Here is a 22,806-nt window from a genome sequence, read left to right on the forward strand (position 1 = left end):
TAACCAAGATTTAAAGCCTAGAAGAGTACTGCTTTCCCTTTCAAGAGAAAGACATACTCTCTACAGAAGAGTCATTTGAGACAGATTGTACGAATTAGTATAGGCTTGAGAAAGCACGTGAGGAATTTGATAATTCTCTTACAAGATTAAAACAGTCTCTCAAAACCTCATTTGGAGGAATGCCCTTCTCTCATAAAGCTAGCATCACATCAACACTTGGCTCAACCTGAGTTATATAAGGACATAACGAACTACATAAAACAGGAATGCCAGGATTCGCAAGTTTCCAAACAGCCCTCATTAAGAATTGTCAGAGGGCCAAGTGTGCCATTGTACACATTGGGTATTCTTGAAAAAGCTGAGACCCAAACAGAGGATGAAAGTGAATGGGAATATGAAACAGACACAGGATCTAAAGGTGAAACAATAATCGAAACACCCATGGTTCCTTTGGAAGATTCTATCATGGTATGGTTGGATTTCCCTACAGGCAATGATGTTTAGCGCAAACGCGTATTGATTAGCCCTTGACGAGCAAGTCATAACATCATGAGTGACAATAGACACTTGGGTGTCATTGGGACAACCTCAACTCATCCCTACAAGCAATAGTCTTACAAAAGGAACCAATGAACAAAACATTGAAGTTCCAGGTTACTTTAGATACAGTACTCAAACAATCGATGGCGATATGGAATCTACATTTCATGTTACCCTAGATTCCCTTGAGTATGATGTCATCATTTGGCGGACCTTGGATAAGTGAATCGTTGTATTCACTAGATGAATCCACGTAAACAATCACCTTCTTGAACACTCCTACATATGCAATGTACAATTGTTATTACAGGAGGAGGAAGAAACCTTGCAGGAGCTGGAACTTCCAACATATCTTACTAAAAAAGTCCCTAGGATTCTGGTTGGATTGAAAATTGCAAATAGAATCACCACAGAGCTCAAGCACAGCTTTATCCAACACGAGAACACAATCTCATGACCCTCGAGCTATGGGACTTGTTAGGTCAACCAACACTCATGGCACATTCTGAAAGGATTACCTTTACTACACAATAGTTGAACATGCCATGTCTGGGGTACTTTGAACATACAATGTATATTGAAACTAACCCCCTCACTTGCAAGTTTTTTGTGGTTGAGTATGTGTTGGAAGTAGATTTAATCTTGGGGCATAAATGGACTGTTGCTGCCCAAGCACCACTGTGCTTTGCTAGCGATAGAGTCATCATGATGGTCAACGATAAAAAGTTGACAATACCATACTGCCAGGAAGAGAATCCAACTTTAATGGATATCTATGATGCTGAACGCAAAAGGATACAAGCCTCTTCCAACAAAAGCCCCTCTACACAATGACCTACAATCTGCATCAATAACCAACTCGAATAAAGCCTCTACTCCTTCAACCCCATCCTCACCTACGAAGTTCGATGCCAAAACCTCGCAATCAATAGCTATTCTTGAAGAAGTTCCCAGAGCCCAACCATCTATCTCTAACAGGGAACTCAAAGCAAAGACCCCCGGAGCCTATGCATTTTCATCGACAAACCTTAACAATGGAGACAACCACATGCTCAAAGGCCTCGTCATCGACAGCCACTCCACGAGAGACTCTAACCTCATCAACAATGCCAATGAGTCTCAAACTTGCAACGCCAGTGCCAACCAAAGTCCAGGTTGGCCCCAAACCTTCCACATCACCCCAAAAGAAAACTCCACCAAGATTCCCACAATCGATATCTTAATAGTAGCAAAATATGGGTGGAGAAGCAGCTACTTGCAGCTCAAGGCTACTATGAAGGTGCCAATCAGATTTGGGTTCCTCGACAGTCAAAAACTCTTCCTCAACGAAGCACTCAAAAGCCAAGAAAGAAGAAGAGTACTCCACAACACCGTCCACAAGAGCCTATGCGAGTTCCTCAAAGAACTCCACCAATGCATGTGGATACCAAAAAGATTGCTGCGAGCATAAGGGTCTACCAAAGAAATACCAAAGCTTAGGTCCCCAAGCGCATCACAAAGTCCCCTACGCTTGCACAAAGAAGAAAGCCTCAACACCAAGCACATCGGCACCAATTTATAGTGTTCATCTCAAAGATGGGTGCCTGTGCATGTACATCAACAACAAAGATACTATGATGGTAATTCCATCATATGGTTGCCTAAATCAAACAATGTGAAGAAAACCTCACCACCAACTTCAACCCCAACGAATTCACCTATAGTTCATTCAAATGTTTGAACAGAGATGTGAAGCCTTTGGAAACCCCAACTGCCCCACTAAGGTACATGCGTTGAACTTATGCTTAGAGGGAAAAGCTAGTCGATGGTTCATCACATTGATGCCGGTGATTACGACCAACTTCAAAACCTTGAAATCAGCCTGTATACATGGCTTTTCCAGACAAGGTGATCGATGGAGTGTAGTAACAGAACTCTATTCAATTGAGCGCCAACCAAATGAATCCATTAAAGGCTTTATCCTTTGGATAAAACTCTTGGACTCACGTTGTGAGTCATGGAAAAAATTAAACGATGTTCAATTGAGGAGATGTTTCATGATGGGCTTGAAGAATAACGGCTTACACAACTTAATCATTATATCCAATCCAGAAACATTCGATCAATGTTGTAAGTAAAGAAGCAATACATTTAGATGACAACATGCTAGAAGGTGATCATGCTACAAGGTGTTCCTCATCTAAACCTTAATGTTGGTGAACTGCGTACTCATGCAGCGTTGGAGAACATTTGCACCAAAGCCTCACCATCAATAACTTCTAGGTACATCTCTGGATGGGGGGCCATAGTCGGCGAAGCCTAGTCAATGGTACAACCCATCACCTGGAATTTTCCTTTAAATTATAAACCTCTCCAAATGATGCCACAATCTTCACAACTCAATGATTTTCAATCCCTAGTGAAGATATTTATATTAGCCTCGCAAGTCGACGTAGTTCTTTCAATCCTCACCAACAAGTGGCTACTTCAACAGACAGTAGTTCAATAAGAGTCTATATGACTCAATTCTTGTACTTCATGAAAATCTGCTTCTAAGAGTACTTAATTATGCATAAAAACATAAAAAGCACATGGGCAGAAGAAGACAGGATCAGGTCCTACTCAACAACATTTAACAAGAATCCTACCACACAAAGGGACATCATCACAAGCCAATTACTTCAAATGATGGAAGTCGCTTCAATGAATCAAATGAGGAATTGAGAATCACCATCTCATTTTGATGATTAAGTCTACGTTCCTCCAGATCCTTCTCTCTCTTCTCTCCCATTATTAACATCTCTTAGTGTCCCCACTAACAAAAATCACATGTAACTTTGCCGATGATTGCTAAAAACAAAGTGGGCCAAAAAGAAAAAAGAAAAAGAAAAAAAAAGGGAGCTCACACAATTATTAAAATGCAATCATTCGTAAAAGCCCCCCACCCCGTTAGGAGTTCCCAATACACCACTAACCTCTTCATTCATTAACTAGCTTTTCTTATTTCCTCTGGAGGAACAAAGACCATTGAACGTCATTCAGCATCAACGCCATCGACAAGCTTGTTCATTCTCCCCACACAAAGGTCTTCAACGCGATCACGTGGACGTGAACGTCATTAGGAAGGGGGGAATGTTAATCCAATTCTAGGATTAACAAGATCTACCGCCATTATCTTACATCAAGGAGTCATGGTAGATATACACCAAAGGGTCGTACATTCAAGATATGAAGCAATAGTGTCCAAAGCTACAACTTGGATGGGCGCCTGTAATGGTGTGACGGAGTATTTATGGCAATTCTCGCTTCAAGAGCGTGTCGTAGCAAGATAGGATGAAGTCCTAATGATGTACTTCATGGATATATTATGACAGTGGTCATTGTAATAGCATTAGGCCTCTTATGAGCCTAAAGTGTCCGGTCAGCCGCCATAGTTTAAGTGAGTGTGAACACTTATGGCCATGTATATAAGTGAATATCTCTAATAATACAAGATACACTCCCATTGTGCAATTGAGTCTTGCTCTTGCTAATCCTCTTTCTAATCTGTCATCCTAATGCATGCTAGTGAGTGTGTATGAGTGAAGTGAGGTGAGAGGAGGGACGAGGACCCGTAGTGCAACGCGGTGGTGTGACAATGCTCGTGGGAGACACGGGGAATTGCTTCTCAACAAGGAGTTGTAGAGCTTGGAGACCTCAAGGGTTATGAGCTCGGCCATTGGAAAGATCCTCACGACAGTTGCGGTTCACCAAGTAAGCTCTTTTTGGATGTGTTTCAAGGAGGGTTAGGGTGAGCCATAAAAAGCTTACAAAAAGAAGGTGCTATTTTTTTTTTGTGAGAGCATGCTTGAAGCTACTTGTTTTTTAAGTCATTATAATTGTGCTAATTTGATTTTACATGGTGTATATAGGATAATGATGGCAACCATGATGAAGATGATGATCGATGTAGTGAGCAGATGTATTTACATGGCTTTGTCTAGTTATATTTAAGCTTATACATTTCTTAGAGTCTTGAGTACAGAATGAATCAAATGCTTTGCAAGCATTCTCTGTAATATAACTTTTTATTTATACTCAAATAGTATAACTTTTAGTTTATGCTCACTTGTCTAATTTTAAACAATGGCCTCTATCAAATCTCTAGTATTTAAAAAAAAACTAGGGGTAGATTGTGAGAGTGTGAGTCCCTAAGTTGCCCCATTCTTTGTTTGAAAAACAAAATCCCAAAAAATTGATGCTATTTTCACTTTTGTGCCGTTGTTCCATTGCGGTGTAGTGAACATAGCAACGAATATAGTAGTGAGCCCGTAGCAACACATATAGCAACAAAACTACACCCAACATTTGGAGATTTTTTAGTCCCATCTCTTGTAATGATAGGTCTATTATATTTGTTCAAAGGTTGTTTAGATATTAATAAATGAAAGAAGTGAAAATATGTAAAAATCCTTGATGTCAGCAATGATGTAAGCTTGGTGACATAATAGCCACATGGGTGGGTGCATTTGCATAGACATATTGTGTGAGTGAGAGGAAACAAGTCATTCTCCTTAAATCCAAGGATAGTGACTCCAGGCAAGGATTCTCCCAAAAATGCATATGCACTTGTATTGTCTATTTGTTCAAAGGTTGTTAAATTTTAATGAATGTACACTGAAGAAAGAAGGTGAAAATAGATAAAGCTTCTTGATATATTCTCGATGACGTAATAGCCACATGGGTGGTGTAAGTGGCATACTAGGTCTCTCGCTTCTTTTATTCCTTAAACATGGATTTAGCGCTTTGTTATGATCCGCCATAGCTCTCCCAATTTTTCACGACCCAACACTTAAATCTCTCTCTCTCTCTCTCTCTCTCTCTCTCTCTCTCTCTCTCCCTTGGTAAGGTAAGGTAAGGTTCTTGCTCGTGCAAAAGCAATTCTAGATTCTAGATGACATGTTCAATTCGTTAAGAAAGCAATACGTTTACACAAAAGCAGCTGATCTAGGTGATTTTGTAGTTTTGTTTAAGGGCCATAAGTATCTTGGGATTTCTCACTAGTATAGTACACTATAAATCGTCTGTTATGTTAGGATTTCCTTTGCATGGCCCAAATTTATTGGGCCATTGTCTCACCGGTAGACTTAACAATAAGGACTTGGTGATTGGAATTAGTTTGGAAGAACAATTAAGGACGTGGGGTAAATAAGCATATCATTAAATCGCGTGATGATGCGAGCACCGCTGAAATATGAGGGCCTACCCTAACCTTAATTTAGAGGGCCATAAACTAACTCGACCTTCAAAAATGAACTAATTATGTCTGTTTGTGTATAAAATCTTGAAAACAGTGGTCCTCTTTTTTTCAGTTCTGTTTTCTACTTTCTCTAGAAGGTTTCCAGGGCTTTGATGCCCTCTGAAGGCTTCTAGTTTCAGTTCTTAACTTTCTCTAGAAGGTTTCCAGGGCTTTCATGCCCTCTGAAGGCTTCTAGTTTCAGTACTGCATGCGAGTACGCTTGTCACCTGCAAATCTCTGGGGATTGACTGATCTTCTGATGTGAGTCTTCACATACGAATTTCAGCAGTGTGACTGCGGTACCATTCCCACCCATGCTATTGTGAACTCGGCCAAGTGGCGGCAAGTTTATGTACTGCAAGACAAGGTGGGCTTAAACGTGCCGGAGCTTTCTGTTAAAGGGCCGAGGGAAATCTCAGAACTAAGTAGCAGTGTTCGGATAAAAGAAATTTCCCATCAAGTTGGGAACGTTAATATCGCAGAGGTGCATGTCAAACTTGTGATTGCACCGGTGCACAAATTGAGAGGAAAAAGAATTAGTTTTATTACATTCTTGGATAAAACAATGTCTAATGTACACGCGGAAGAGACTGCAGTGGAGCTAGAACTCCCTAGTGCATTCTGCAGGGGCAACGGGATAGCGGGCATGGTCCGTGCAGTAGTTGTAAGTCATGAATTTCTTTTTCACCCATTGCAGCTTAGCCATGTCGAAGGAGTTTGAGCCGGAGGCTCCGCTGACATGGTTGGAGGCGCCGCCCATGCAGGCGGCGGCGGACTTGGTCGCCACGCAGGCGTTCGCTCGGAAGTTGCGGTAGGTGGCTACAAAGGGAGCGTGTGCCCAGTTGATCTTCACGAGGCCCCCGCGAGTGGCCCAGCTGTCGCCATTCCAAATACTCGAGAAGACGCGCATGGGCTGTTTGTTCAGATACGGTACCCCCGCCGCCGCGTTGTTGGAGAAGACGCGGATGGGCACGCCGTCCACCAGGAACCTGTCAAAGATGATACAAAGCAGGAGGAGATAAGCAATAGCATATGATAAAAGAGGTTGCAAAAGCCACCATCGATGGACTTACTACTTACAGGATGCGCTGCTTAGACCAGGAGACGGAGTAGGTGTGGAAGTCGGCGGTGGGGTCGAACCAGAGGAAGATGCGTTGCTCCCGCCCGCCCACGCCGTTGGAGAAAACGTTGGTCTGAAGCGCATAAGGCTGCCCGGAGGCATTGCCCAAAAACTCGAAGTCCAGCTCGTCGTGCTTGGCGGTCTCCGAGGACAGCTGCAGTGTGTAAAGATATAGCATCAGTGAAGGAATGAACGTTGATATGTAGCCAGCGACAATGTTGTTGTTGCGACGCAATGTATGATGGGCCGGCACACACTTACGTAGTAGGCCGTGACGGTGCCCGCCGAGTCGCCTGGCACGAGCTTGATTTGCATGTCGATGTTCCCAAAAAGATAGCTGTCCTTCGAAGCAAAGCCCGAGCCTGCATTTGCCACGCACATATAATACGGGAAGAACCAGTTAGGAAGAGAGGGGCGTAAAGCTGCTGCTGCTGATGATGAGCGCCCGCGGCCGGCGGGGCATTACCTGTGGATTGGTCGAGAACCAACTGGAGCGCCTCTCCGGCGGCCCCGAGGAACTTAACATTCGATGGCGCCCACGAGACCACGAAATTGTCGTTGAAGCTTGGCGCTGTGGCAGCCGCAGCAGCGCTGGGCCCGATCAAATTATGAGAGCAAAGGAGCAAGATGCCAAGACATGAGAGAGCACGGCTATAACAAGAGCAGAGGCACCTCGTAGACTTCATGGTGTCCAATCACAGAAATAGCGCTTCTCAGCTGTAATTATACGGTAGTTTCGAAACAAGTTGATATATATTTGTTTGTACGTTGCAGAGTGGAGTGGGTGCTCTTAGACGACAGAATTTAGCTGCGTCTACTAGAGCTGTTGTGAAAGGTCGGGGGAATACATTCGACCTTATATACGTGCTTAAGATGAGGAGTCATCAGCAGCTTCCGTCCGTGGCCCATACTTTTTGCTTGGGAGGCACCAGCTGGTGAACCTCTCTTTCCGTGACGTTTCATATCACGCCACGCACACGTCTCTTTCCGCGACGTTTCATATCACGCCACGCACACCCCTTAAAGGAGAAGAGATGGCGATGGGATATGGCCAACGCAGCAACGGTGATCCATGTTGGCAGCGGTAGCAGCTGTAAAAAAAGATGCTGGTGAGAATATTGCATACTTATTTATGCAATAACGGGAATGTTCGACGGCGCGGCCTTGCCATCATTAATTATGTAGCGCAAGGAAGGAAGGAGTGAGTCGAGAACCAACGCGGATTTCAAACGGGGGGGTTGCAGTGTTCGAAAAAAACCAAAATCCTATATCTTTTTATACCTTTAATCTGAAAAATCAAAAGTAAGTTCTTATATTGCCAAGTGTAAAAATTTTTCTCTGAAATTCTTGAAGGTTTTATAAGTTTTATTCAGAATTTTACACTTTAAAAAACTCTTGCGACAAAATAACTCGAGTATCAAGAGAATGTACTTAAAAACGACTTTAAAACACTCTCGCAACAAAATGATTGGTCACATCAATAGAATTTACTAAATTGTTGATTGCCAAATTCATGAGTAAAATGATATTTATCATTAAAGAAAATAGAATTTTGCTTTCACAAGAATATCATCCATGCTTGTGCATAAATGCACTACAAATATTGCATTGCGTCCTAAAAGCAGCTAAGACTAGTTGAATTTTTTTTTCTCACAAGCTCCCAAATCCTTCATGCTCCTCCATCTCCTAATGAAAAGAAGATTGTATTATACATTAGTACTTTGCTATGAAGGCATTAATAATGTATTTAATCTCTAGAGTTTTTAGAAATACCTTTTAGTCTTCATTTGTAAAAGCATGTCTTGTCGTAATGGCATCAAGCCTCCAAAGCTCTATTGCTGAGCTAAAGTCGAACTCGGACATTGGAGGACCTTCGATGGATACTCGCATTAAGGAAGTTGTACTCTTTGTCGTCAATCTATTCCTCAACTTTGATTTGATAATATTCTGTATACTAAAGCCACGCTCACAAATTGCAGTACTGGAGCATTGGACTAATGCAACTTGCGCTAGCTTTAGCAACCCTTCATACTTTTCTTGTAGAGTGATATTGTTACTTATGTAAGACCAAGTGTCCCGTAAATTCCACCCTTTCCAATCATTAGTGGCTTGAATCTTGAATGTAAGGTATTCTCTTCGAAGAGATATTGGATCTACAAATTTCTCCATTAACTCACCATTTGCAAGTTTGCTTTCTCCATAAAATGATATCAACCTGTCTAATTCATCAGCTCCAAAATTCTTAAGTAGCTTTCCAGGAGGATAGCAAGATGGAGAGAGTATTTTAAAACAAGCCAAGGTAGAGTTATCCACAAATCTCTCTTTCAAATCTTTAATAACACTTAATGTGAATGCTTTTTGAAAGCTAATAACCAATTCAATATCAGAGCCATCAGAAGAGCGAGATATCTTTTTGCTACGAAAATGGTCACCTTTTATTGAAGATCGTAAACCATGGAGAAAACCCTTCTCTGGTCCATAATCAGGAATAATAGGAAAACCCCTTGTATCTTCCTTTCTTGCATTCATGTCAATATCCGGTTCTGACACAAACTCTATTTCCAATGCACAAATCTCAGCACTCACAATGCCAGGAATACTAGTAATATCAACATATGACTTTTGAAATATTTTACTTAACTTTGTCAAATGTTGATATAGATCTGCTAAAAAATGTATTGCATAAATGAGTTCTAGAGAAGACAATTTGCTAAAGACTACGAGATTCTCACTCTCAAAGAACTCAAGAAGAGGCTCTAGTGAGTCACAAAACTTTGCTAAAACCATTGATCTACTCAACCATCTAATTGAATGAATTTTATCCAATTGAATTATTGAGCATTCAAATTCTTCTTGTAATTCTTTTAATTTCTCTTTGCGGATGACACTCTTTCTAAAAAGAGTTGCGACTTCATTAACTGTGGAATCAATAGCTTTTGCAAATGGAAACTTTTCTATGCTTTTAGATGCACAAAGATTTGTGCGATGAGCCACACAATGCATAGATGTCATGAAAGGACAAGACTCCTTTAATCTAGTAGACACCCCGGATCTCTTTCCTATCATTACGGATGCACCATCAGATCCAAATCCAACCAACTTTCTTAAGTCCAATCCATTTTCTAAGATCAATGTTATTAAAGAATTATACAAGCCCTCGGCAGTACGATCCCCAATAACATCTACAAGTCCAAAAAAAGATGTACGTGGACAATGATTCTCTAGATAAGATGCATATACTATCATGTGCTCATCGATAGATATATCTGTTGATTCATCTATCATGTGCTCATCGATAGATATATCTGTTGACTTGCAGCGCACTGGGCGCAAGAGCTCTTAGTCTGTGGCAATGCGAGAAGCAGTGGCCTTTACACAGGGACAAGACTGTCAAACGCGCACCGTCGACCAGGACCTCTCCACGAATCATAGGTTGCCATGTCAGAACCTGCTGGCCCAGTCAGGCTCCATAGGCCCATAACCTATGACGCACTGCATGTGTGCAGTCCCACACTCAGAGCCAAGTACTTATGGAGCAAAGCCTATGCCCCGGGGTTGTCATTGAGGTTTCAACAAACGCGGATTCAAACGGGGGAGTTGTCATTGAGGTTTCAACAAACGCGGCAGGCTTTTACAGTTTACACGGTAGGCAGGCATGCCTGAATCCTGATCATCATTATTCCTTCCTTTGCCTGGCTGGCTGTGGCCAACTAGCGGCTAGCCTCCTCCAAGGTGCGGAAAGTTGGAACTTGGAACGTACATGATCCCCTGCTGGAAATTGGGCATGTTTTTCTCACCAGGCCACTATCACTGTGGCCTAGCTGGCGGATTCTGCGTGACATCACATGGAGGGCCCTGGACCGGCAGATTTTTTGTGCGGGGCACTCTCACTCTGCCATAGTTGCATTTTGGCCGAAAAGACTTGCAAAACCGCCAAAATTACACTAAAATATAATTAAAGAACTGTCTTTAATTCACCAAACCCCTCAATTTGGAAGGGCAAGGGCGCACTTCAAAAATCAAGCATGGCACTCGTTGCTTTTGCTACACACCTTGAAAAAGCAATGTTAAGAACGTGTATACTTCATCAATGATGATGACTTAATTCATCATTCATGGACAAGTAAATTATAAGTCTGAGGCTAAATATTTGGCTATGAGGATTCCATTAAGGTGGATACTCCCCACCAATTGGATATAAGCTTGCTAGCTACACTTGCACTTGTAGTATACACATGAAGATGCAGGGGACTGTCCAAAGAGTGGATTCTCTTTTGAACTTCAGGTAGCTCTTTTTACCTATTTCTTCTCCTTAGTGCGAATGCGAGAATTGAATGCTTGCTTTTCTATGGACATCTTGAAGTAGTACCACAGCTCTGCAGATTCTATTATCCAAGTGATCTGCACGCGAAAGTGGGGTGAAAAGGGCACCCTAATTCTGCCGTCTAAAAGGGTGGATTTTGGGTGAAGGGGTGGACTAGCATTCCTGCTCTTTAAAATCACACACCTTCTCAAGGACAGAATGTTTTTATGTCCTTCTGTGGATGTTTGCTTGCCAAAATAAAGGGTAGAATGTTCTTTTGACCCTTTCCAAAAGGGTGGACTGTTGCCTACCCTTTTTGAAAATTATTGTTTCAAAAAAAGGGCATATATTCTTTTTCTTCCCTTTTGATCGACTTTTATCGCTTCATTTACCATTCCAAACAAAAAAAAGGAACTCCAGACTCCTTTTACAACAAACTTCATATTTCATCTCCAGTTGATAATTTAATGTACAAAAGGCTTGATATGTGTCTTCCTTTTTTTAAAAGCGGCTAAGTGTATGAGAGGGGCAAAGTCTACCTACAAATGACCATGCCAATCCTTACTTATTTCCTTACTTCGTTGAAGAGAGACATAAGAATTCCATATATGGCTAAGGTACAACCATTTCGTGTAAGTTAATATGATCTAGGGAGTTGGGCCTAATTTGGATCATAAGCTTCAATAACCACATTTACCAATACATATTCATAATTGTTAACCACTTTGTTGGACATGGTTTCGCCTACCCAAGTTACCTTAAGGTGCTTTGCATTTTGGTATATCAACAAAACAGACAGATTTAAGAGTTGTCCTTATTTTGATTGCTTAAAAAATATGTTTTTTTCAAGCACTAGATGGGCAGTTTTTTTGGGCAGGGCACTCTTCTCATTGTGCTTGCTTTTGCTACACCATGAGAACCTTGATAAAGCAATGTTAAGAACATGTATACTTTGTCCATGATGATTGTAGCCAACCTCACTACCTGTGGACATGCACCCAGACCCGTGAATCTCTAAGATCAAGCATCCCCAAGTCCGCATCCTCACTGTGTGAATCCCCAAGATCGAGCACCCCAAGATCAGGCATCCCAAAGTTCGTGAACCACAAGGCTGACCACTAGCCACAAAAAGTGGGAATCACCGGCGACCCCACTTCCAAGTTTGGCTACCCACTTGACCGACGAAGTGGCGCCCACCTACTCATCGGCTCCTCTCACCTACTCCAACGGCATATGTCACCTACTTATGCTCAGTGCCCCTCAGCTACTCCAACAGCATCTATCGGTTGACGACTTTTAGCACTTGGCTCATGATAGCCCAAGGGGCCACACCCATTGTATATATAGAGACTGTGGTGTACCAAGAGAGCATCCCCAATGCAATACATGGTCTTGTGATGTCCCAACTATTGCCTACTCCTATCTTGTGTTGCGTGCATGTCACTTAGGTAGCTCTTGTGTGGTGTTCTGTTCTTGAGTCTGTGTGAGTGCATAGTGGAGTGGGACAAAGAGGTTGCCATCTCCCTAGCCTGTGCCAACTCCTCAGGGTATATTTCCCTAGAGAGGACCCTAGTGATTTAGTGTGCCTACACGACGGGCATCCCAGTCCGCTACAAGTACACTAAAAATTTGGCGATCCTACTGGGGACTCTTGTGAGTCAAGAGTTCCCAAGATTTTGAGTCTGTAAGAGTTCATCATCTTTGCATGCCCAACACCTGTTCTTGGAGCTCTATTTATATCAATCCCATCAAGAGTCTCCTCTCTATCAGGTGTTCAAAAGCCACAAGCGGCCAATCCACTCTGTGCTTCCAAAAGGTGCTCCTACTCCTCTCCCTCTACCCATGGTCGCCATGAACGAAGGTGCTCCTACTCCTCTACCCATGGTCGCCATGAACGAAGGTCACCCCGGGAACAACCCTCTAGTTTGAGAACCCTTGTCAGTGGTGTTGGGCTGGATTAACATCAAGTTTTCCATGTTCAAGGGTTCCACCTCAGAAGATGGGGATGACCACGTGCGGCGCTTTATCTCTATGTGCAGCAGAAGCAGTGGTCTTGAGCGGGAGAGATAAACTTGTTTGAACTCTAAAGAAAGAGATTTTAACAAGTGAAAATGCCAACGAGATTACCCTCATCAAAACATGCAGGCTATAGATAAAAGAAGTTTATCTAGAGAATGCCCACACTATAACTTCTAGTGAATTTAGAAAATGAGATTGTCTTTGAATGTTGAGGTCAACATGCTAAGTGATATTTGTAAGCAAAGCAATAATCTTGAGTCCAAATTATCCCATAAGATAATATATGCACTAGCGTCCCATACCACCATGATACCACCCATACATACCTTAACAATTTGAAACTCCCTAGTATGCCGTCTAGGAAATATGAATAAAATCCTGTATAAAAGGAATAAGATGGCCTTATCCAAACTTTCACATACTAAATCCTGTCTCTATATACCTGAGACTACATCAAGGAATAACTCTTTTCGAGTACATCATTTAGAAAAGAAATTGAATTATTGGCGCCTTTCTAATGATAACTACCCAATAAACTCAATAAAGTTAGGGTAGAAAAATAACTCACCTAGATATATAAACAACTAGGTATCCGAGTTGGAATATGTACAAGAGTACAAGGAACATAGTCCAAAATTACATGCAAAAAACGAAGGCAAATGCTACCTTCAAAGCACATGAAATTATCCAAAAGATCAAAAGATCCTTATAAAACCATGGATAAAAGCATAAAAGCTCCTCGAATCCATGAGAACCATAGTTGATCATAAAAAACAATGCATACCATCTAATGGGCATTAATCATGCCAAAAGAAGCATTAAAATTGGTGGCCAACTCATCAATTCGGAGTATATGAACGTGGTGTCAATCAAGCAGAACTCCAAAGTAAGTGAAACACATGTGTGTAGCACTCAATAAAAAACCCCTAGACATAAGTGATCTAGGCAGAACCTGATGAGTATATGAACGTGGTGTCAATCAAGCAGAACTCCAAAGTAAGCAAGTGAAACACATGTGTGTAGCACTCAATAACAAACCCCTAGACATAAGTGATCTAGGCAGAACTTGATGAGTCCATATAAAACTTGGAAAACATCCAATAAAATCCACCAAACCGATCAACTAACCCATGATAGAATTTATCTTAGGCCTAAAAAACTAATTATAGACCACACTTAAATAAGTGCAAAATAAATTATCATGGAAAAGTGTCAAAGGTGAAACACACTTTGAACTTAGATTATAGCCATTAAAAGAAATTAAGGAACGTGTCCAAAAAAATGGCTAAACAATGGTAAAAAATCATGAAAACATCGTTTAGAATAAATCCAAACAGAAATATCTACTAATACGAGGTATAATCGTATTAATAATATGCGAATAACCCGCATCTATCTAACGTCAGTACGAGAAAACATACTTCCTCGAAAATATTAAATTCTCGAGAAAAAGAATTATCATGATTTTTTTCTAGTTTTCCCTATATTTATAGGGCCTCAAAATACGATAATTTTGAATTCCACCAAACCTATCTTATGGCATTCCAAACCTATATTTTTTCAAAAAAATTTGCAGCAAATAAATTTGCTAAAATACCATTGATATTTTAAAAATACCAATTTTCAGGATTTCTAAAAATAATTTCTAAAAAATTCCTAATTTTTTCTAAGAATCCCATCGTTCACGAAATTTAAAATTCCGCTCGATAATTCTCAAATCGAATAAAAATTTATAATTTTTATGGATTTTCTAAATTTTTGGGTCAAAAAATATATTTTAAAGAACTTTGAATGGTCACGGGCGCTCGAATGGACACACCACATGCCAAACACCAACCCCACATTTTTTTAGAAATTTAAAATAATCTGTCTAATTTTTAAGAATTTTTGAAATTTTTAATTAACCCCGAACGCATTTAGAATACGAATGGTCAAAGAATTTCGGAATTCCAACAGTTTTTTCGGAATACGGAAAGCCAAAAGTTTCGGGAAAATGAAAAGACAGAAAAAATCGAAATGTGAAAGGTCAAAAGTTTCTGGAATACGGAAGGTCAAAAGTTTTTTCCGGAATTCGGAAAGCCAAAAGGTTTTCCGGGAATGCGGAAAGCCAAAAGGTTTCCTGGGAATGCAGAAAGCCAAATATTTTAAGAGAAAAAAATTCAAAAATTTCAGAGAATTTTTTTTCTCAAATCTCATAATTTCTCATAATTTTTAGGCTTTTTTTCAAGCTTTTTTGAAAAATTTCCAAAAGCTCTTTTTTTTAAATAAAAAAATCATTTAAAAAAATAAAAAATAAAAAAAAACCAATTTAATAAAGCTTTAGTTAAAGCTTTAAAAAAAACATTTAGGGGGGGTGGTTTTTTTCGCTGCCTGCACCGACCCCCCCCCCTTTTGCAGCAAATAAATTTGCTAAAATACCATTGATATTTTAAAAATACCAATTTTTAGGAATTCTAAAAATAATTTCTAGAAAATTTCTAATTTTTCTTGAGAATCCCATCGTTCACGTAATTTCAAATTCCGCCCGATAATTCTCAAATCCAATGAAAATTTATAATTTTTATGGATTTTTAAAAATTTTTGGGTCACAAAAGATATTTTAAAGGAATTCGAATGGTCACGTGCGCCCGAATGGACACACCACATGCTAAACACCAACACCACTTTTTTTAGAAATTTAAAATAACCTTTGTTTAATTTTTCACTAATTTTCAAGAATTTTTTGAAACTTTTAATTAACCCCGAACGCATTTAGAATATGAACGGTTAAAGAAGTTCGGAATTCCAACAGTGTTTCCGAAATACAGAAAGCCAAAAGTTTCGGGAAAATGAAAAGACAAAAAAAATTGGAATGTGAAAGGTCAAAAGTTTCCGGAATACGGAAGGTCAAAAGTTTTTTCCGGAATTCGGAAAGCCAAAAGGTTTCCCGGGAATGTGGAAAGCCAAAGGTTTTAAGAGAAAAAATTTTAGAAATTTCAGAGATTTTTTTTCTCAAATCTCATAATTTCTCATAATTTTCAGGCTTTTTTGAAAAAATTCCAAAAGCTCTTTTTTAAAAATAAAAAACTCATTTAAAAAAATGTAAAAAATAAAAAAAAACCAATTTAATAAAGCTTTAGTTAAAGCTTATTAAAAAAAATTTAGGGGGAGGTGGAGATTTTTTTCGCCGCCCCTAGCGAAACCCCCCCCTCCCTGGTCTCGCAAAAGAGTGAGAGAGGGAGAGAGTGAGAAGACTCCCTCTCTCTTCTCCCCTCTTTCCTCTCCTTCTTCTCCCTTCCATTCTCTCTCCTCCCATCTCTTCTCTCTCTGTTAATCAGAGAGGTTAATTTTTAATTAATTTTTTAATCATAATTAATCTTAATTATGATTAATATTAATAAAAAATGTAATTTTTTAAGAGGTGGTTTATAAATGCGAGAGAAAATAGAAGAAAATTCAGAATTGAGAGATGAAGAGGGTCCCACACTCATAGGAGAGCATTTCATGCATCAACATGCTACCCCCTACTGCATTTCAGTAGAAAATCGATAGAAATTTGATCGCATACCCGTGAAAAAACCCGCAAAAATGTATAAAAAATATATTTTTAACCATAAAAATGCTCAAAAAATTTCTAAAAAATTAGGAAAAAATTCCTAAAAACTCTAGAAATTTAGGGAATCCATTCTACCAAAAATAACTCACGGAATTCCCTCGCAACATTGAGTCGTCCATTGAATAGTAGTAACACGCGTTCCAATCACCCTATCGACAATCCACGTGAAAATCATCAACAAGATCAATAAAATAACTTTTTTATTAGTAAATATTAAAATTTACTTCAAAAAAAATGCCAAAAATTACAAAGAAAAATCAACAACAATCAACTAGAGATTTCTCTAATACCACTGTTAAAACCCTAAGATCTCTCTAGATAATTGTTATGCATAAACATGCATAAATCAGGCATAAGGGATGCACACATGAATTATAAATGAAATACATCATACCTCTACCTTGATGTCCCATACCATCAAGAGGTATAACTCCAATCCAATTGCATGTAGCTATAGTGTGAAATGGTAGGTGAGTAGATATGGACCATTGCAGAAGAGACCATAGCCTAAGCCTCCAAGTCCCCCAAAGCCTCTCTTGAGTGTGCCCCATGCCCCTATTATATAGGAGGGCCCTCAAGTGACTCTTGACTCTCTATTTCCCATGTGTGACCCTTGGATGCCTGACTCTAACCTTAACCCTTAAGGTTAGTCCTAACCAATGCTCCACTAGGGCTTGTTCCCATGCTCCCATGCTCACAAGCCTAATGTGGGTTAGCCTCCTAGTATATGCACACATAATGTGCATATAACATAGCACACATAATTTACATATAAGAGCCTTCACCTTGCTCCATTGATGGTTCTGGTTCTCTATCCGCTTTTGAGCACGCATGACCACACCTGTGGAGGGGTGCTCCACATGAGATGAGGGTGGTGGGCTATTTCGGTGAGGAGACACTCCCAAGGTGAAGGATGGGTGAATTAGAACCGAGGAAGGGGTGTCTGCAGCACTTCCCACATAGACTAAGTGAGTGGCAGCAGCTGGCACTGGGGAGGTGAAGTCAATGGAGGCACCAGCTCGTTGCTTCGGGCAGTCTCGGGTGTAGTGATCCTTGGCCTCAGGGCAGTGATGGCACCGCGGTGTCCCTTCTAGATGCGGACATCGACCTTGGTAGTGACCGTACTCCCCACAGCAATAGCATAAGATGGGACGATTACGGGGAGCAGGGGGTGGGGAGTAGGGGTAACGGCAAGGGTGACAGGTGTAGGAGATGGTGGAGTGGGCATGAGGGGTGGAAGATAAGGGTTACAGGGTGAGGGTGTGTGGGGGTATGTAGGAATGGCGGTGGGTAGACAGGTGTGGATGTTGGGGTGAAGGATGTGAAATGACCGATGGGGTTGGGTGGTGGATGAAACAGTTACTGGTGATGTAATTCGGGAAGCCCTTCAAATAATAGCACTCCTTGTCCTCATGACCGCCTTTCTCGCAGAAAGAGTAGTACTTTATCCATGGCCACTCTTGGGGGGAGTGCCCAGAGGCTTGGCAAATGGCGCACCACACTGTTTTCTTTGCTTCTTGTAGCGCCTTGAGTTCTTCTATCTCCTTCTTTAGCTGGGCCAGGGTGTTGTCGTCACTTCGCACTTTATGAAGCTTCAGGGCATCCAGCTCTCTTGTGAGTGTGGCCACAGGGTCGGCAGGTGAGAACATGACTCCAAAGGCTGAAGAATTGTTGTCACATTCAAACATCAAGAGAGCATTCTCCAGTTGAGAGGCCAAGTCTTGGAAGTCCAGTAAGGTGGTAGGTACATGCCTGCTTTGTTTGATCTTTTGTTGGATGGGGTAGGGCTTGCAGTGCCCTTTGCTTGACCATAAAGTCACCTGGGTAGGTTGCCATACGAGATACCAAGACCCTTGTCCATGTCATTAGCTCAGACACGCTCTCCCCGGGAAAGAGTTGAAGTCTTCCCAAGTCTTGGAGAATACGGTCTTCATAGTTGCCTGACCTGAAGGTGCGAAGAAGGAAGGTATCCCTCAAGGTGTGGGCCATGAGGTGGTCACTCGGGCGAACTGACTTTGTGTTTAGATAAGGAAATTTGGATTCTTCTTTTGTTGGCATTTCTTTCTCTAGTTCTGTACTTTAGGTGATTTGTACAGTCAACCTGATGGTTTACGGATGGACATATGTGATTCATCGAGATGCTGATGACCCTCTATGTTGATATGGGTAACTCGGGACACCGATAATTCCATGAGCAGATGTGGGTATGTCGGGACGCCGATGAATCCCTAGTTCCTGCTGTTATAATGTCATGTTTTCCTACTTTATTCTGAATGGTTTACAACGAGGAAATTACTTTGAGTATGAATTCCTCTGATCATCCGCAGTCTGATGGGAAAACAGAGCGTATGAATCAGATTGTAGAGTATATGCTTCGTGCATATCTCTAGAAAATCATCAAATTGGAAAAAATATCTTCTAATGATGGAATTTGCCTATGACAGTTTTGAACATACGGCTATTGGTTTTAGTCCGTTCATACTTATGTATGGGTATCAACTTAGGGCACCTATTGATGTCGGTCTTAAGGACATCGAGCTTGATGCATCGAGGGATTTCTTGCGTGATATGCAAGAAATGCTGACCGAAGCTTGGGATTCTATCAGGAGTGCTCAGGATAGGGCACAGTTCTATGCTGATAGAGGACGCTCAATTTGGTCTTTTGAACCACGAGCGTTGGTTTATTTTAATGTTCCTAAAGATTCTCAGACTTTGTCAATAGGAAAATGCTCGAATTTATCTCCTGGATATTGTGGTCTATTTGATTTATACATCGGATTGGCACGGTTGCGTATGAACTAAAAATTGCCTCCACATGTTAGAGTTCATCTAGTCTTTCATATCAAGATCGAAAGGGAAACTGGGAGGTGAGAATAACACAATTAGAACTCGTTGAAGTCGAAGATTTATCCTATGTTCCACATGAATGAACCTGATAAGGTACTTGAATTCAAGGAAAGAAAACTTTGTAGTTGACTAATCCCTGAGGTTAAATTAGGTGGAAAGATAGGGAAATATATCTACTCACCTACCATTTCACACTATAGCTACATGCTATTGGATTGAAGTTATACCTCTTGATGGTATGGGACATCAAGGTAGAGGTATGATGTATTTCATTTATAATTCATGTGTGCATCCCTTGGGCTCGAAGGTGGTCGGGTGGTTGAGTTTATGCCTGATTTATGCATGTTTATGCATAACAATTACCTAGAGAGATCTTAGGGTTTTAACAAAGTCCCCTCACACATCTCTCATAATATGGTAGACCACGCCTTTCTGCAAACTATCAAAGATCTTTAGGAGGCTCCGCCCATGTTCCCTATTAGGCATGCTGATGTGACTCCCCACCCCGCACCTTCAACAGCTTCCCTGGTTGACCTCCTCAAGGAGAACAAGGTGGGGATGTCACTCTACCAACTGCTCCAATTTAGCCCGGCTACCCGAACGCAATTGGATCTACTCCAATTTAGCCCAGCTACCCGAATGCAATTGGATCTGCTCCAATTTAGCCAGGCTGCCCGAACACAATTGGATCTGCTATACTGCACCAACTGGAGGAGGAGTCAAAGTTTCCAGGTAATGAGCCACGGATTCGGGGGCGGGTCTGGAAGCAGCAAAATGTCCGGGCATCACTCACGCCATCAGCTCCTCCCTCACTGATTTCAAGAGCCCTCGTCTCACAGTACAAATGAAGGGTACCCCTCTCTTTGGATCTGCTATACTGCACCAACTGGAGGAGTCAAAGTTTCCAGGTAGTGAGCCACGGATTCGGGGGGCGGGTTTGGAAGCAGCAAAATGTTCGGGCATCACTCACGCCATCAGCTCTCTCATTGATTTCAAGAGCCCTCGTCTCACCGTACAAATCAAGGGTGCCCCTCTCTTTGGAGCCATTGTTGATGGCAGATCCAGAGTCTCAACCTCAGGCCGGAGTTCACTCTCAAAGCCATTGGTTTGTAATTCACCAGACCAGCCAACTTCCATGTCTGGATGGTTGACCAGTGCGAGGTGACACTTCTGGGGCTCGTGGAGGGAGTACTGGTCCAAATTCAAGATGATGTCTTCTCTCTAGATTTTGTGGTCATCCTTCTTCCTGAAGTCAAAGGGCATACTCCTTACTAATTGGCCGGCCATGGTTGCGAGGTGCCGACGTGATGCACGACTGGGGTATCGATAGGTTGTGGATCCCTCAGTCCCATGGCGAAAAACAGTTCAAACTTGAAAACAATCCAGACCAGGCCATGCGGGGCGCGGTGGTCTCACCCAAACCAATGGAGGAAGGCATAGTGCCTTACGGGGATGACTTAGAGCTCTTGGATTGGCTCCAGGCTACTGGTGATCTCTCTTGCTACATGGTGGACATCACGGAGGTTCATGATGCTTCCACCCCACAGGATCCCACGATTGAGCACTTTGAGGTGATTAGCTTGGGAGAGCCTATCATGGATAGGAGGCGTGGCAAGCACTCCACCTCCATCACATCTGAACCACTGGCCACCCCTTTGTGCACCCGTGCCCACAGTGTGTGCACTCATGTGGGCCACCCTCTCGCGCACCCCTGCACGCCAGGTGTCCCTTGCCGCTTTCTCCCCTAGGCATCCCTCCATCCGTTTCTTCCCTTGGGGGTGCCCCATATGCTCCGAGTGCCTCCCCACCCTCACCCTCCCTCACCTTAGAAGCACCGTGCACCCCCTCGTGCATCCCCATCCCGTGCATCCCCATACTTCCATGCATCCCCATCTCGTGCATCCTCATCCCGTGCATCCCCCTTGTACATCCCCATCCCATGCATCCCTCTCGTGTATCCCCGTGCATCTCCCTTGTGCACCCCCATCTCGTGCATCCCCATCTCCTCACCATGGACCCCCTCGTGGCCCCATCCCTGCATCTCGTGCATCCCTAGCAAAAGCCCCGTGGATCCCACTCGTGCATCCCCATCCCGTGAATCCTCGCACTTTCGTGCATCCCTCTGCATCCCCCTTGTGCACCCCCATCTCGTGCATCCCCATTTCCTCACCGTGGACCCCCTTATGGCCCCATCTATGCATCTCGAGCATCCCTAGCAAAAGCCCCATGGATCCCACTCATGCATCCCACTAATGCATCCCCGCAAGCCATGCATCCCCATCCCATGCATCCCCACCAAAAGCCTTGTGGATCCCACTCGTGCATCCCACTACTGCATCCCCACACCTCATGCATCCCCCTCCCGTGCATCCCCGTGGATACCACTTGTTCATCCCCGCATCTCCATGCACCCCCCTTGCGCATCCCATCATTGGTATGGGCTCCCCCTCATGCATCAAAGGAAAAACCCACCCCTTGCGCATCCCCGCTCACCCCCCTCGTGCACCCCTCACCCCTTGCACACCCCATCCCCTCACACCATCTTGCAACCCCCACTTTCCTTCCTAGTGCATCTCGACATCAACCCATCGTGCATCCCCATGGGCCCATCCCCCCACACCCCCTCAGACCATCTTGCAAACCCCTGCTTCCCTTCCTCGTGCATCTCCATCTTTCATATCAAGATCGAAAGGGAAACTGGGAGGTGAGGATAACACAATTAGAACTCGTTGAAGTCGAAGATTTATCCTATGTTCCACATGAATGAACCTGATAAGGTACTTGAATTCAAGGAAAGAAAACTTTGTAGTTGACTAATCCCTGAGGTTAAATTAGGTGGAAAGATAGGGAAATATATCTACTCACCTACCATTTCACACTATATCTACATGCTATTGGATTGAAGTTATACCTCTTGATGGTATGGGACATCAAGGTAGAGGTATGATGTATTTCATTTATAATTCATGTGTGGATCCCTTGGGCTCGAAGGTGGTCGGGTGGTTGAGTTTATGCTTGATTTATGCATGTTTATGCATAACAATTACCGAGAGAGATCTTAGGGTTTTAACAAAGTCCCCTCATACATCTCTCATAATATGGTAGACCACGCCTTTCTGCAAACT

General features: G+C 42.2%; 1 protein-coding gene and 1 long non-coding RNA gene across 3 annotated transcripts; both read right to left on the reverse strand.

Moving 5' to 3' along the window:
- Positions 1-6,317: 6,317 nt before the first annotated feature.
- Positions 6,318-8,058, reverse strand: LOC147602590 (xyloglucan endotransglucosylase protein 7-like). 2 transcript variants are annotated; one of them, XM_086797840.1, is made up of 5 exons: positions 7,897-8,058; positions 7,384-7,858; positions 7,179-7,279; positions 6,878-7,071; positions 6,318-6,786 (listed from the first exon to the last, which is right to left on the reverse strand). In XM_086797840.1, the coding sequence occupies exons 2-5, from the start codon at positions 7,601-7,603 to the stop codon at positions 6,399-6,401; spliced, it is 903 nt and encodes a 300-aa protein (XP_086653966.1). In that variant the 5' UTR covers positions 7,604-7,858; positions 7,897-8,058; the 3' UTR covers positions 6,318-6,398. The 2 variants fall into 2 exon arrangements, with proteins under 2 accessions (XP_086653966.1, XP_086653965.1); XM_086797839.1 differs by having other exon boundaries at positions 7,384-8,052.
- A 105-nt stretch (positions 8,059-8,163) lies between these two features.
- On the reverse strand, positions 8,164-10,195 carry LOC147602591 (uncharacterized). The gene is made up of 3 exons (XR_015265779.1): positions 9,350-10,195; positions 8,691-9,132; positions 8,164-8,603 (listed from the first exon to the last, which is right to left on the reverse strand). It is a non-coding gene; the product is annotated as an uncharacterized LOC147602591 (long non-coding RNA).
- Between the last annotated feature and the right edge of the window lie 12,611 nt (positions 10,196-22,806).

The sequence above is a fragment of the Cibotium barometz genome, unplaced genomic scaffold (assembly GCF_041138505.1).
Source record: "Cibotium barometz isolate CiBa-2024 unplaced genomic scaffold, ASM4113850v1 ctg419, whole genome shotgun sequence".
NCBI classification, from domain to species: Eukaryota; Viridiplantae; Streptophyta; class Polypodiopsida; order Cyatheales; family Cibotiaceae; genus Cibotium; species Cibotium barometz.